Below are 15,291 nucleotides of genomic sequence, written 5' to 3'. Positions count from 1 at the left end.
AAGATACTACTATAAACAATTATATGCCAAGTTAAATTGCTTAGAAAAAAACATAACTTTCTAGAAACAAAAAACACATCAAGATAATGAAGACACAGAGAAATCTTAACAAATTACCAATAAGGAGACTGAATCTATAATCAAAACCTCCCAACAAAGAAAAGTTCAGAATCAGATGGCTTCACTGGTGAACTGTATCAGAGAGGAAGTAATACCAATCTTTGTCAAATTCATCCAAAAAATTGAAGAGGAGGGAAGCTGTCCATACTCATTTCTGGAGGTCAGCATTTTCCTGAACTGTGGTGTTGGAGAAGACTCTTGAAAGTCCCTTGGACTGCAAGGAGATCAAACTAGTCAATCCTAAAAGAAATCAGTCCTGATTATTCATTGGAAGGAATCCATTGAGTTACAATGAATTCACTCAAAGGACTGATGCTGAAGCTGAAACTCCAATACTTTGGCCACCTGATGTGAAGAATTGACTCATGGGAAAAGACCCTGATGCTGGGAAAGACTGAAGGCAGGAGAAGGGGATGACATAGGATGAGATGGTTGGATGGCATCCCTGACTGGATGGACATGAGTTTGAGCAAGCTCCAGGAATCAGTGATGGACAGGGAAGCCTAGTGTGCTGCAGTCCATAGGGTCGCAAAGTGTCGGACACAACTGAACTACTGAACCAAACGGAATTTTCCTGATACCAAAGTCAGTAAAGAACACTAAAGAAAAGAAATTACAGGCCAATACTCTTGATGAACATCAAGGTTCAAAATGCAAAATCCTCAAAAAATATAAGCAAACTGAATTCAACAGTACATTAAAAGGAGTTATGCCATGATTATGTGGGATATATTCCACAGATGCAAAGGTAGTTCAACATCTGCAAATGAAAAAATGCAATAAGCCACATCAACAAAATGAAGGATAAAGATTACACAATCATCTTAATGGATGCAGACAAAGAATATGACAAAATTCAATATCCTTTCATGAGAAAAACCTTCAATAAATTTGGGATAGAAGGTTTGTTGTCGTTTGGTCACTAAGTCATGTCCGACTCTTTTTGTGACCCCATGGACTATAGCCTGCCAGGCTCCTCTGTCTATGGAGCTTCCTAGGCAAGCATACTGGAGTGTGTTGTCATTTTTCTTCTCCAGGGAATCTTCCTGACCCACAGATCAAACCCACATTTCTTACATTGCAGGCAGATTCTTTACCTCTGCAAAGGAAAGCACACTAACATAATCAAGTCCCATACAAGAGAACATATAGGCTTCCTGGGTAGCTCAAATGGTACAGAATCTGCCCATGATGCGAGAGGCCTGGGTTTGGGAAGATCCCCAGGAGAAGGGCATGGCAACCCACTCCAGTATTCTTGCTTGAAGAATTCCATGGACAGAGGAGCCTAGCCGGCTTATAGTCCATGGACTCACAAAGAACCAGACACCACTGAGTGACCAACACTTTCACTTTCATGAGAAACTCACAGCTAACATTGCACTCAATGTTGGAAAGCTGAAAACTTTTCCTCTTAGATCAGAAACAAGTCTAGGATACCCAATATTGCCAAAATGTTATTCAACATAGTATTATGAGTACTGTCTAAAGAAATTAGACAAGAAAAAGAATGAGGCATCCAAGTCAGAAAAAAACTGTTACTATTTGCAGATGACATGATATATATAGAAAACCCTATATATGCCACACAAAAATTGTTAAATGAATTCAACAAAGTTGTAGGATACAAAATCAACACAGAAAAATCAGTTATGATTCTACATACTAACAATTAACTATCTGAAAAAAATAAAACAAAATCCCATATACAATAGCATCAAAAACAATCTGCTGCTGCTGCTAAGTCACTTCAGTCGTGTCCGACTCTGTGCGACCCCATAGACGGCAGCCCACCAGGTTCCCCCGTCCCTGGGATTCTCCAGGCAAGAACACTGGAGTGGGTTGCCATTTCCTTCTCCAATGCATGAAAGTGAAAAGTGAAAGTGAAGTCATTCATTCGTGTCCAACTCTTAGCGACCCCATGGACTGCAGCCTACCAGGCTCCTCCGTCCATGGGATTTTCCAGGCAAGAGTACTGGAGTGGGTTGCCATTGGCTTCTCCCCCAAAACAATCTACTTAGGAATAAAAGTATCCAAAGAAGTGAGAGACCTATACACAAAAATCTTTAAGACACTGATAAAAGAAACTGAAGACACAAATAAATGGAAAGATATCCTAGGTTCATGGATCAGAATGATTAATATAATTAAAATGTCCATAACATCCAAGTGAGCTATAGATTCAATGTAATACCTATCAAAGGGCATTTTTCACAGCAACAGAAAAAAAAATCTTAAAATTGAAATGAAACCACAAAAGAATGCCAAATAGCCAATGTAATCTTGAGACAGAAGAATAATATCAGAGTTATCACACTTCCTAATTTCAAGTTATATTACAAGCAATCAACACAAGTCATGGTATTGGCATTAAAAGCAGACATACAAGTTAACAGACAGAAGAGAGATCCCAGAAATAAACTCATGCATACACAATTAATCTTCAGCAAAGGACCCAGACATACTCAATGGAGAATAATCTCTTCAATAAATGGTAATGGTCAAACTGGATAGCCATAGGTAGAAGAATGAACCTGCATCCCTATCTTAAACATAAAAATCAATTCAAAATTGATAAATATTTAAATGCAAGACTTGGAATCATAAAACTCTTGGAATAAAACACAGGGGGTAAGTAAGCTCCTTGACATTGCTATTGGCAATGGTTATTTGGATTGAGAACAAAAGTGAAAACAAAATTAAAAACAGGTGGGACTACATGAAACTAAAAAGCTTCTGCACAATAAAGATAATCATCAATAAAATGAAAAGGCAACTCATGGAATGGGAATAAATATTTACAAATCATATACGCAATAATCAATTAGTATCCAAAATATACAAGGGATTCATACAACTCACTAGCAAAACACACAAAACCAAATGCCACAATTCAAATTGGGCAAAGGACCTAAATATGTATTTTCTAAAGACAAACAGATGGCCAACATATATATGAAAAGGTGTTCAACATCAATAATCATCAGGAAAATGCAAAATCAAACCATAATGAGATATCACCTCACATACTGCTAGGATGTGTATTATCAAAAAGAGAAGAGAGAGATGCTGGGTGAGGATGCTGGGAAAAGGAGACCCTTGGACATTCTTGGTAGGAAAGTAAACTAGTACAGTCACTAAGGAAAACAGTAGGAGGTCCCTGAAGAAACGAAAAACAGACGCATCACATAACTCAGGAATCTCACTTCTGGGTAAATATTCAAAGGAAATGAAATCACTATTTCATTATCTCAAAGAGACATCTGAACTCCCAAATTTACTGCATCACTATTCACAATAGTCAAGGTTTGGAAACAGTGTAAGCATCTCTCACTTATAGATGAATGGATAAAGAAAATGTAATACACAAACACACCAACACACACACAATGGATTATGCAATCTTAAAGGAAATCGTGTCTTTTGTGACATTATGGATGAACACAGAAGGTATTATGCTAAATGAAATAAGCTAGACAAGAAAGAAAATAAAACTTACCTAGAACCAAGAACAAACAAATAAAATAGTTGAACTCATAGAAGCATAGTGTAGAATGGTGGTTGCCAGAAGCTGGGGGTTGGGGTGGAATAGGGAAAATTTGGTAAAAGGTTTTAAACTTTTAGTAATAAGATGAATAAGGCTTGAAGATCTAATGTCTACAACAGTGAATATAACTGCTAATACTCTATTGTATAATCAAAATTTCTAAGAGAGTAGAACTTAAGTATTTTCATCCAAAAAAAGTAACTATGTGGGGTGATGAATGTATTAAATTAACTCAAGGAGGAAAATCATTTAACGATGTCTGCACATTGTTAAATAATTACATTGTCAAATAATTACACCTATATATGTTAGATATATGAATTATAATTTTGTATTCCAATTATACTTTTAAAAGCTGAAAAAATATTTCTAAAAAGGTTCCCTCCCTGAACTAACATAATCCTACAGAAAATATTGAGAACTTTTCTTTGAGTTAATTCTTTCTCAGTGTTTCTGTGCTCATTAGCTGAGTCAATATACAGACCATTTCCTCCCATGTGTTATTTTTACATATTTACTGAGCTCTACCTATAACCTGACTGAGGGATGTACTGTATGGATTCTATAACTGGGCAAAAGTTACAGCATAAACCAGGAGGACATGTAAACTTTTCTTATCTACAGCTTGCCTTCTTCCTGTAAATTGTAAGAGCAACATTGTGTTTTCTGCGTATGTACAGTGCTAAGAAAGATAAAACATATGCATGCATACATTCCTGGCCCTTTAACCCCTGCTCTTTTGTACTTTTAGTTTTTTACCTCATTTCCTAGAAGGGCATTTACACAGGCTTCTGATGCATCGCAGATGGCTGTGAGATCATGTCCTCCTTCTAGAGCCAACACCACGTGTCCATCAGCCAGTGTCATCAACTGCTTCGTCAAATGACCAAAGCCTACCATAATGCAAACAGAACATTTCAAAGTATAAATTAAAAGTCAACTGACCACTAGAAGCTAATATTGATTGAGCATTTATTGTGTGTATGTCCTTTCTCAGTGCTTCCCATGTGCTAATTCATTTAATACTCACAATAATTTGATTAAATTTTTATCAAATTTTGATAATTTGATAAAAGATCTTGGATCACAAAATCCAAGATCCTGCAGCTAAGAAGTCTCACAATTAACATTTGCACCAGTCACATGTGCAGTCTTCACTGTGCACATTGTGCCTTTTACAGTACATTCTGTGTACACCTGGATGGAAAGTGTTCGGCTGATATTAATAAAGTATGCAGTTCCATTTGCTTAATATTTGTTTCTTCTTTCCATCATTTGCCTTTATTATAAAAGGAAGAAGTTTTCCATGTATCACTTCAAATTACATAGCTATCACATTAGATTTTATAGGCATTCTTTTTACTATGAAATAGCTGATGAATACAAAAATTAATATCTATGTATGACATAACAAACAAGTGGTCACTCACCTCCCAATTTAAGGAAAATATTTTTGAAGCCCCCTGCATGCAACTCTCTTATAACATAACTCCCCCTCACTGTGAGTAATCAGGACCCTGAGTTGGTGTTTATGACTCCTTTGCTTTTCACTGTTTAACCTGCTTATTCTGGAATTTTATAAAAATAGTTTTATACTTTTGCAACATGCTCTTTTCACACTTTGGGTTAGTTCATTTCTGTCGATACATGTAACAACACTTTTATGCTCTCTAGTAGGCCATTTAATGAATATAAAGTAGTTTATTTACCCACTCTCCTGTTGACAAATATTTATGTTTTCCTGTTATTAAAAAAAAAATGCCCCATGGGACTTTCCTGGTGGTCCAGTGGTTAGGACTCTGTGACTTCTCCACCATGGGCCTCCGTTGGATCCCTGATTAGAGGAACAAGGATCCCACAAGCGACCAAAAAAAAGCCAATAAGAACATTCTTATACCAGCCTTCTGGTGCACACATGCGAGAGTGGAGTAAAACTGCTGTGACTTACAACCTGCTAAATAAAACCAGATCATTTCCAAAGGACTGTGATCAGTCCCCACTGTGAGAAGCAGCGTGTATCAGAGTCCCAGTTTAGTTTCATCTTGCCAACATTTGGTGTGATGGGCCATTCATGTGGGTGGCAAAGAATGGCATCTTACTGTGGTTTCATTCAGAATAAGGAGAAACCTTTCTATTTCTACTCTGAATTGAGTTTTTATTATAAACAGATGTTGAATTTAATTATTTTACTACACCAAATGAGATGGTTTTTCTCCTACAATTTCATAGTGTTGTGAGTTACATTAATATTTCAAATATTTAGCCATCATTGAATTTATGGAATAAAGTAAGTTTGGTTATGATATATTATCATTTTTATACACACTGAATTTATTTGACGAATGCTTTGTTTAGGATTTTTTCACTATGTTGATGAAAGAGGTTAATCAATAAATTTCTATTCTTTTACCATGTTGAATTTTATTACGGCTGGACCTTCTTCTTCTATTATTTGACCCTAGAATGTTGGGTAGACATCTTCTGTAAACCATTTGACTCTTCTGTTTTGTTTGAGGAAGACATTTATCTATTGAGAATTTTCTTAGGCATTAGGGGACTATTCTTGCTTTCAATATCTTCTCAAGTTACATTTTCCCAAAAGTTCGTATCTTTTGTGTTCAAATTTATTCAATAAAGTTGTTTATTACCTTATCATCATATTTTGGAATCCCAATGAGATGTAGTCATTGTTAGTACAGCCTCAACATCTCTGAAGTCTTCTTTCATTATTTTCTGTCTCTTTCTGTCCGACATTATGTGTATTTTTGTTGCAGATTTACCTTCCAGGCTTTTACACTCCAGATGTATCTAGTCTGCTATTTATACTTTCATCAATATTTTCATTTCAGTGATTCTGTTGTTCAATCCTAGGTGTTATTTTGGTTACATTTCATAACTTCTTAGTCATTTTAATCTTTCAAGTTTTTATTTCTTTAGACATAATTATTTTATATTCTATATCTGCTATTTGAAGTCTTTATGGTTTAGTTTTACTATTTTTGTTTCTGTTGATTCAGCCTCATGATGTCTTAATTTTCCTTTGCTTTTTTTTGAGTTCATATTCATCAGAACTTTATATATGAGAAAGCTTGGAGAACAGATTTGAATATATTTACCTCTGGAACCCAAGATGAGTGGGATTTTGTTTACTTCTGCTGGATGGCTGAAACATTGCCAAGCAGGATAAATTTTAAATCCCAACCAAAGGGTTGTTTTTCAAAATGTACAGATAATGTAAATATGGATCCCAAAACTTGATTACAAATTGTCATAGAAAAGACATTTTTTCCCTTTTCATTCCCTTTGAAATTCTCTGTATCGACAGTTATAGCTAAGATCAATTTGTTGTTTTGTTCAGCAGTGTCTCCTTTTCTCCTATTTATCCTTTTCTTTAGAGTTGGCTCTTTGACATTCCTTTCTTTATTCTGCTCTCCAATCAAAACCCTTCCCTTTGGAAGACCGAAGGCTTTGACTCCCTTTTTGAGAATGCAGGAGTCCTTTAATGTTCAAACTTTTGCCAACTGTATACTTTAGGATGGCCCAGAGTGGCCAATAGCTATAGTATTTGTTTGCTTTTCTTCCTCTTTTTGGAAGTCCTCCATAAATTTAAAAGAGTAGTTTTCATATTTACATGTAGGAGTACTTCAGAATATATAGTCTCTCATATTGCCAAATGTAAATCTCTTGTTCAGTGTCTAAAAAATTATAACAATTCATCAACGTGCCCAATTTTAGGAACAATTGAAAAAAAAGAATAAATAAAAATATTTAAAACCATGTGTTCAACATTGTTTAAGAACTTCCAAGGAACATATATTTAGTTTTTAAATCAATTCTATTTTTTAAATAATTAATAGATGTTTTGCTACAGGGTAACATCTGGGCTCCGCTCACAGATCTTCAAATGCTCAGTGGCTCACAAGTTCCTGAATCAACTTGTTGAAAACAAGTAGCCAAGATTTCAGAGTAGGAAGACCCTGAACTCACCTTGTCCCCTGGGCACACTAGAATTACAGCTATTACAGAGCACCTATTGAGGAGAAAGACTAGAAGGGTATCAGAGATCTTCTACAACTAAAGACATAAAGAAGGAACCACAGCGACATGGGTAGGAAGGGTAAAGGTGTGGTATAGTCAAGAGCCGTATTCCAGGGTGGGGACCACAAACACAAGGATAATCACAATTACAGAGTTTCTCCCCAAGGAATGAGGGGTCTGAGGCCTATTACAAGCTCCACAGTCTAGGTGTCCTACACTGGGAAGCCAAGATCCTAGAAGTTTGGCTTTGAAGGCCAGTGGGGCTTACTTTTGGGTGGGTCAAAGGGCAATGGGAAATAGACCCCAGTCTTAAGGCACACACAAAATCTTACATAATTCAGGACCCAGGGCAGGAGTTATAATTTGAAAGGAGCCTATGTCAGACCTACCTTCTGATCCTAGAGTAATGGAAAAAGCTCTACAAACAAGAATACTCTCCCCAGCAAATCTTTCATTCAGATTTGATGGAGAGATCAAAAGCTTTACAGACAGGCATAAGCTAAAAGAGTTCAGCAAAACCAAAAAAGCTTTATAAGAAATGTTAAAAGGACTTCTCTATGTGAAAAAGAAAAGGTCCTAACTAGAAACATGAAAATTACAAAAGGAAATATTTCATTGGTAAAGGCACATATATACAAAAGGTAGTAAATAGCCACATATAAAGCTAGTAGGAAGGTTTAAAGATCAAGGGAGTAAAATCCACATAAGTACTACTTATCCACAGTAAGTAGTTAAGGGACACACAAAACAAAAAGATGTAAAATGCTAGGTCAAAGACTGTAAATGTGGGAAATGAAGTTAAAATTCATAAGAGAGCAGCAACTTAATCATATTTCTGTATGTCTGTGTGCTCAGTTGCTTGGTCCTGTCTGCCTCTTTGCGAACCCATGGACTGCAGCCTACCAGGCTCCTCCGTCCATTGGTTTTCCAGGAAAGAGTACTGGAGTGGGGGCCATTTCCTGTTCTAGGGGAGCTTCCTGATGCAGGGACTGAACCCACTGTCTCCCGCATGTCCTGCATTGGCAGACAGATTATTTACCATTGAGCCACCTGGGAAAGCCCCCGTATTTATATTTAAATCACTATATATAAACCTCATGGTAACCACAAAGCAAAAATCTATAATAGATATACACACAGAAGAGAGAAAGGAACTCAAACATAATTCTAAAGATAGCTGATTGCCTTTAAAAGACGCATGAAAACTCAATGCACTCAACAGATAAATATAGAAAAAGATATCATTTGCGGTTATCGGAGGTGGGATGTGGGGGGGAGAGGAATTACATGAAAGCAGTCAAAAGGTGCATACTTCCAGTTACAAGATAAATAAGTACCATGGAAATAATGTACAGCATCATAAATCTGATCAACAGTGCTGTGTGTCACATATGAAAGTTGCTAAGAGAGTAAATCCTAAGAGTTCTCATCAGAAGGAAAATACTTTTTCTATTTCTTTAATTCTGTACCTGTTGACGATGGGTGTTCACTAAACTTACTGTGATAATCATTTCATGATTTATACGTCAATTTATTGTGCTATACACTTATTTTGGGGGGCAGTTTTGTGTTTACAGAAAATTTAAGCAGAAGCACAGAGAGGTCCAATACACCACCCCACCTTGCTGTGGTTTCCCCATTAACAACATTCTGCATTAGTATGGTGCATTTGTTACAGTTGATGAGCCAATACTTTTGCAAAAGTTTATGACCAGGCTTTTCTCTTTTTGTATAACTCTAGGGGCTCTGACAGATGCATAATGTCATGTATCCACCATTACGACATCACACAGAATGCTTCAAGGCCCTATAAATCTCCTGTGTTCCACCTATCATACCTCCTCTCTGCCCTGCAACAACCCCTTATCTTTCTTGTTTCTACAGTTTTGCTACTCATTTTTTCAATGTTTACATTAATTAAAATTTTTAGTTTCTTTTATTAACCATTCTAAAGTACAAAAGACTATATTTCACTCTCCCTCATTTAATACTTATATATAATATCAATATTTCTATATTCATGAAAACTTAAATCAATTACCTTGAATATGAAATGCATGGTCTTCAAGCCTGCCTAGGCTGTTCTCAAGCCTGACCAATCCTCTCTTAAATATTATGGGGTTTTTTGTGTGTGTGAAAAGAAAGTAAGTTTTCAGAATACAGTTGGCAGAACCAAATCAAAGTTTATAAAACTGTCAAGCAATAAGACCTGAAAACCAAACTAAGTTGCTTCCATTTTGGAATAATGAAATAATATCTTCTTAATCCTTGGAAATGCACTGAAATATTCACTCCATAAACTAGAGCTGTCCAGAATTTCAGCTCGGGTATAGCACTTGAGGTTAAGCATGAATAAGACAAATCTATTATGATAGAAGTCAAAATATCCACTTTATAATGATTGTATGTTTCTAAATACTTGGCAAAACGATTCTAAAAAGATTTAAAAGTAGATGAAAATTGTTTCCAAGCATTACTATATTCAAGCATTATTTTCTACACCTATGGGTCTCACAATGATACCAAGAAAAATCTTTTCCACAGGCCATTTAAGAATCAGGCTGACCACATTAAACTCCACCTTTTTATCCAACTGCTATGAAAAGAGCAGTAAGCTCACAGAAAATGTGTAATGCAAAGTTCCGATCCTTAATGCTTAGAAATATTCTTGGTCTAAGTCAAGCAGGGCACATAGTAAATAATTCCATTCTGGGAGAAATATTCATAAAACTCACAGACAAATATTTCTGCTAACCATATTGTTAAATATTCTGAACAGCTTTTCCTGTAATAGAAGCCACAGCCACAGTGATAACTTTAAAAGATATAATAATAAATCAAGCAGGTATGCCAAATCTTTCATACTGAAGGTTCCTAACAATTGAGAATTCAATTATCTAAAGTCACTGCTGAGCAGATCAAATCACATGGATTTTAAAAAGGAAGGGGGGAGGGAGAGGGAGAAAAATCTCAAATCTGATTTAAGTTCACTCTTTTCCTTTGAGAATAAAAAAAAGTCCCATAAAATACCAAATTTAGATGGGATAGTAAAAAGTGGAAGGAAAGAATGGAATGAAGCTAATCTTTGATCTCTATCCAAATTCCTCTTTCTTTTACCTACAGGGTTTATTTCCATTCACATGTTGCCCATGTGATCTCTGGAGCCACAGATTGAGGCAGCTGAACTTTGAGTTATCCTTGCACAAAACATTCAAGTGGAGTATAGAAATAAAATTTCTGAGTCCTACCCTCTCTCTTCTCATCAAAGCAAGGAATTTAAGAACAATGTTTTACTTCTGTTAATATGAGTTCTACTGTGGCCATTGTAGAGGGATCTGAAAAGCTAAGTGTGGCTACTAGTGTCAAGGTATTACTCTTCCAGATATGTGAAAAAGAAGATTCAATAGTGTGTGTGGTTATGTGATCAGAGAGTTACAGAACATAATTTTAATGGGCATAATTACAAGTTACATTTGATAGCTTTTACTTCTAGGGCACAAAAACTCATCCTACTGGTCACAGCAAACTGAATTCGCACAGCTGAAAAATTACAGCCGAGCACAGTGCCAGGAAGGTTGTTCTCAAGGAGGTTTGAGTGTCCTGAGTGTGAGGGCTCATGGGAAAGAAGCAATTAAGCAAGAAAGTCAGTCTGTATAATGTGTGCTGAGCTGAAGCAGCCACAGATATGATATGGGGATGAACTAGGCACTCAGGGAGGAGGCTAGGGTAGCAAGACGGATGGGGTCAGGTCAGTCCTAGAATTGTTATGCAGTTAATGAAAAATCCTAAAAGATGATGCTGTTAAAGTGCTGCACTCAATATGCCAGCAAATTTGGAAAACTCAGCAGTGGCCACAGGACTGGAAAAGTTCAGTTTTCATTCCAGTCCCAAAGAAAGGCGAAGAATGCTCAAACTACTGCACAACTGCACTCACTTCACATGCTAGCAAAGTAATACTGAAAAAAAATTCACCAAACTAGGCTTCAACAGTGAACTCCCAGACGTTTAAACTAGATTTAGAAAAGGCAGAGGAATCAGAGATCAAATTGCCAACATCCATTGGATCATAGAGAAAGCAAGAGAATTCCAGAAAAACATCTACTTCTGCTTTATTGACTATGCTAAAGCCTTTGACTGTGTGGATCACAACAAACTGTGGAAAATTCTTCGAGATGGTAATACCAGACCGCCTGACCTGCCTCCTGACAAACCTGAATACAGGTCAAGAAGCAACATTTAGAACCGGACGTGGAAAACAGAATGGCTCAAATTGGGAAAGGAGTACATCAAGGCTGTATATTGTCACCCTGCTTATTTAACTTATATGCAGAGTATATCATGAGAAATGCTGGGCTGGAAGAAACACAAGCTGGAATCAAGATTGCTGGGAGAAATATCAATAACCTCAGATATGCAGATGACACCACCCTTATGGCAGAAAGTGAAGAGGAACTAGAGAGTCTCTTGAAGTAAATGAGGAGAGTGAAAAAGCTGGCTTAAAACTCAACATTAAAAAAACTAAGATTATGGCATCCGGTTCCATCAGTTCAGTTCAGTTCAGTTCAGTTGCTCAGTCGTGTCCAACTCTTTGCGACCCCATGAATCGCAGCACGCCAGGCCTCCCTGTCCATCACCAACTCCCAGAGTTCACTCAGACTCACGTCCGTCGAGTCAATGATGCCATCCAGCCATCTCATCCTCTGTCGTCCCCTTCTCCTCCTGCCCCCAATCCCTCCCAGCATCAGAGTCTTTTCCAATGAGTCAACTCTTCCCATGAGGTGGCCAATGTACTGGAGTTTCAGCTTTAGCATCATTCCTTCCAAAGAATCACTTCATGGCAAATAGAGAAACAATGAAAACAGTGATAAACTTTATTTTCTTGGGCTCCAAAATCACTGCAGGTGGTGACTGCCACCATGAAATTGAAAGATGTTTGCTCTTTGGAAGAAAAGCTATGATAAACTGAGACAGCATATTAAAAAGCAGAGACATTACTTTTCCAACCAAGGCCTGAATAGTAAAAGCTATGGTTTTGTCCAGTAATCATGTATGGATGTTAGAGTTGGACCATAAAGAAGGCTGAGCACCTAAGAATTGATGTTTTTGAAATGTGGAGTTGGAGAAGACTCTTGAGAGTCCCTTAGACTGCAAGGAGATCAAACCACTCAATCCTAAAGGAAATCAATCCTGAATATTCATTGGAAGGACTGATGCTGAAGCTCCAATACTTTGGCCATCTGATGTGAAGATCGGGCTCATTAGAAAAGACCATGATGCTGGGAAAGGCAGGAGGAGAAAGGGATGATGGGGAATGAGATGGTTAGATGGTATCACTGACTCTTTGGACGTGAGTTTGAGCCAGTCCCGGGAGATAGAGACAGACAGGGAAGTCCGGCGTGCTGCAGTCCATGGGGTTGCAAAGAGTAGGACACGACTGAGCAACTGTTTGTTTACTTATTACTGAAAATCAGCCTCAGAAGTTGTCCCAACCATGTGCACTGATTATGACAAAATATCATAAGAAATATTTTTTAAAGTGAACATTGTTAACTTAAGCTCTTTTGAGGAAATCTAGAATGGGGTGCTAACGTAATACTACCACTACGGTACTACTGCCACTACACTATACTATATATAGCCTGTCTGCTCCAAAAAGCATTAAAGTAAATTAATATAAGCAGATAAGCATCATTATAGGCATTAGAAGGAAGGTACATTGTAAAAAAAAAATTCTCTTGTTTTTGATGACTAAACAAGTCATAGAACTGGTAACTAACAAGTCTGAGACGCCACTGAGGAAGAGAACTAGAAGGACGCCTTCAGTTAGACATCTTCTGCTCAGTTCCACGGATTCACTGGAAGCAAACTTACTTTTGTTGCTTCTGAAAGTAATATTAAATGAGTTGTAAATATGGTAGTGATTCAAATGATCAGTTTCACTTTGATTTCCTGAAATTCTGTGGGGGTGTATTTCTGCTTAAGAAGTCAAAATTGTGTCAGCATTTTTTTTCTAAGTTTGGGAAACTGTTTGAAATGAGAAGTTGCTCTAGGAAAGCTCCAAGATTAAACTTTAGATTAATAATTAACCCATAGAACATAAAAGGATTCGCCCTTTAAAATGGCATGTGTCAAATGCTTCTCCATGTTTCCCAAATAGTTCCCAGCATATTGGTAGTGCAAAAACACAACCCTTGCTTTAATTTCCATTTGAAAACAACTATTTTCAAAACAAAAATGAACACATGTTCATTGTTAAAAATGTGGAAAATTAATAGAAAATAGTCAAATAAAATTATGGAATATATAACAAATATATGTTGCTACATATTATTATTCAAAAATTAAATATAAATAAAATAATTATAATTTACATAATAATAAACCCAGTCCTCTAAACCAGAGATAGTCAATCCCACTTTTGTGAAATTTCATGCTTATTGTTTTTTGTGCATTTAAAAAATAAGACAGGATCACACTGTACTTTTAAAATTTATATTTATAAATATAAATATAGTATAAAACATGTTTTGTATACTCTACAATATCCTTTTAACATACTACTTCTCTGTTTTTAGACATTAACTTACTAGTTTTCAGCTTTATATACAAGGTTGTAAATAATATCCTCCTATACCAGTCCATTCTGAGGGAGATCAGCCCTGAGATTTCTTTGGAAGGAATGATGCTGAAGCTGAAACTCCAGTACTTTGGCCACCTCATGCGAAGAGTTGACTCATTGGAAAAGACTCTGATGCTGGGAGGGATTGGGGGCAGGAGGGGAAGGGGACGACAGAGGATTAAGATGGCTGGATGGCATCATGGACTCGATGGACGTGAGTCTGAGTGAACTCTGGGAGTTGGTGATGGACAGGGAGGCCTGGCGTGCTGTGATTCATGGGGTCGCAAAGAGTCGGACACGACTGAGTGACTGAACTGAATTGATATGGTGAAGCACTCACTTATCTGATTCTAGTGTTATTATCTATTATTATTGGATGAAAAGAGGCTTGCTCTTTTGACTGTTAACTTTCCTCTTTTATTCCAGAGTATGAGATATAACATACTGGAGTTGGAATAGGAGCTTGCTCCGTGCGGCTCAGATGGTAAAGCATCTGCCTACAATGTGGGAGACCTGGGTTCGATCCCTGAGTCAGGAAAATCTCCTGGAGAAGGAAATGGCAACCCACTCCAGTATTTTTGCCAGGAAAATCCCATGGATGGAGGAGCCTGGTGGGCTACAGTTTATGGGGTCGCAAAGAGTCAGACACGACTGAGCGACTTCACTCACTCACTCACTCAAGGCACAAGAAGGCAAGATGGAAATGAAGTTCCTTACCTTTATAAACTTCATTTGTGTGTGTTCAGCAATAGATAACTGAAACATTCTTATAGAAGCTCAGAGAAATGAGATACTCCTAGAAAGTCTGCTTTTATTATGAAATTGAAACCATGGAGTGTATCAGAACTCTTTAAGGAGGCTGACACTGAGGACTTCTTCTGTGGCTTGAAGAGGGACTTCTCTCTAACTTACAGTGTAGTTACTATTGTTGTTTTGCCATTCTATAAAAGTCAGACTCTAGAATCAGCAA

At 37.0% G+C, this 15,291-nt stretch overlaps 1 protein-coding gene across 5 annotated transcripts in view; it reads right to left on the bottom strand.

The window, feature by feature from the left end:
- Nucleotides 1-15,291, bottom strand: part of HDAC9 (histone deacetylase 9) — a 599,202-nt gene that overhangs the window by 72,302 nt on the left and 511,609 nt on the right. For all 5 annotated transcript variants that reach the window (XM_040260622.1, XM_040260619.1, XM_040260620.1 and 2 more), the window contains one exon: nt 4,424-4,557. In XM_040260622.1, the coding sequence (XP_040116556.1) occupies nt 4,424-4,557 (134 nt within the window). The remainder of the gene's footprint in view (nt 1-4,423; nt 4,558-15,291) is intronic.

The sequence above is a fragment of the Oryx dammah genome, unplaced genomic scaffold (assembly GCF_014754425.2).
Source record: "Oryx dammah isolate SB20612 unplaced genomic scaffold, SCBI_Odam_1.1 HiC_scaffold_18, whole genome shotgun sequence".
Taxonomy (NCBI): Eukaryota; Metazoa; Chordata; class Mammalia; order Artiodactyla; family Bovidae; genus Oryx; species Oryx dammah.
Note: the sequence above shows the minus strand (reverse complement) of the source record. Positions and strands in the feature narration are given on the sequence as shown.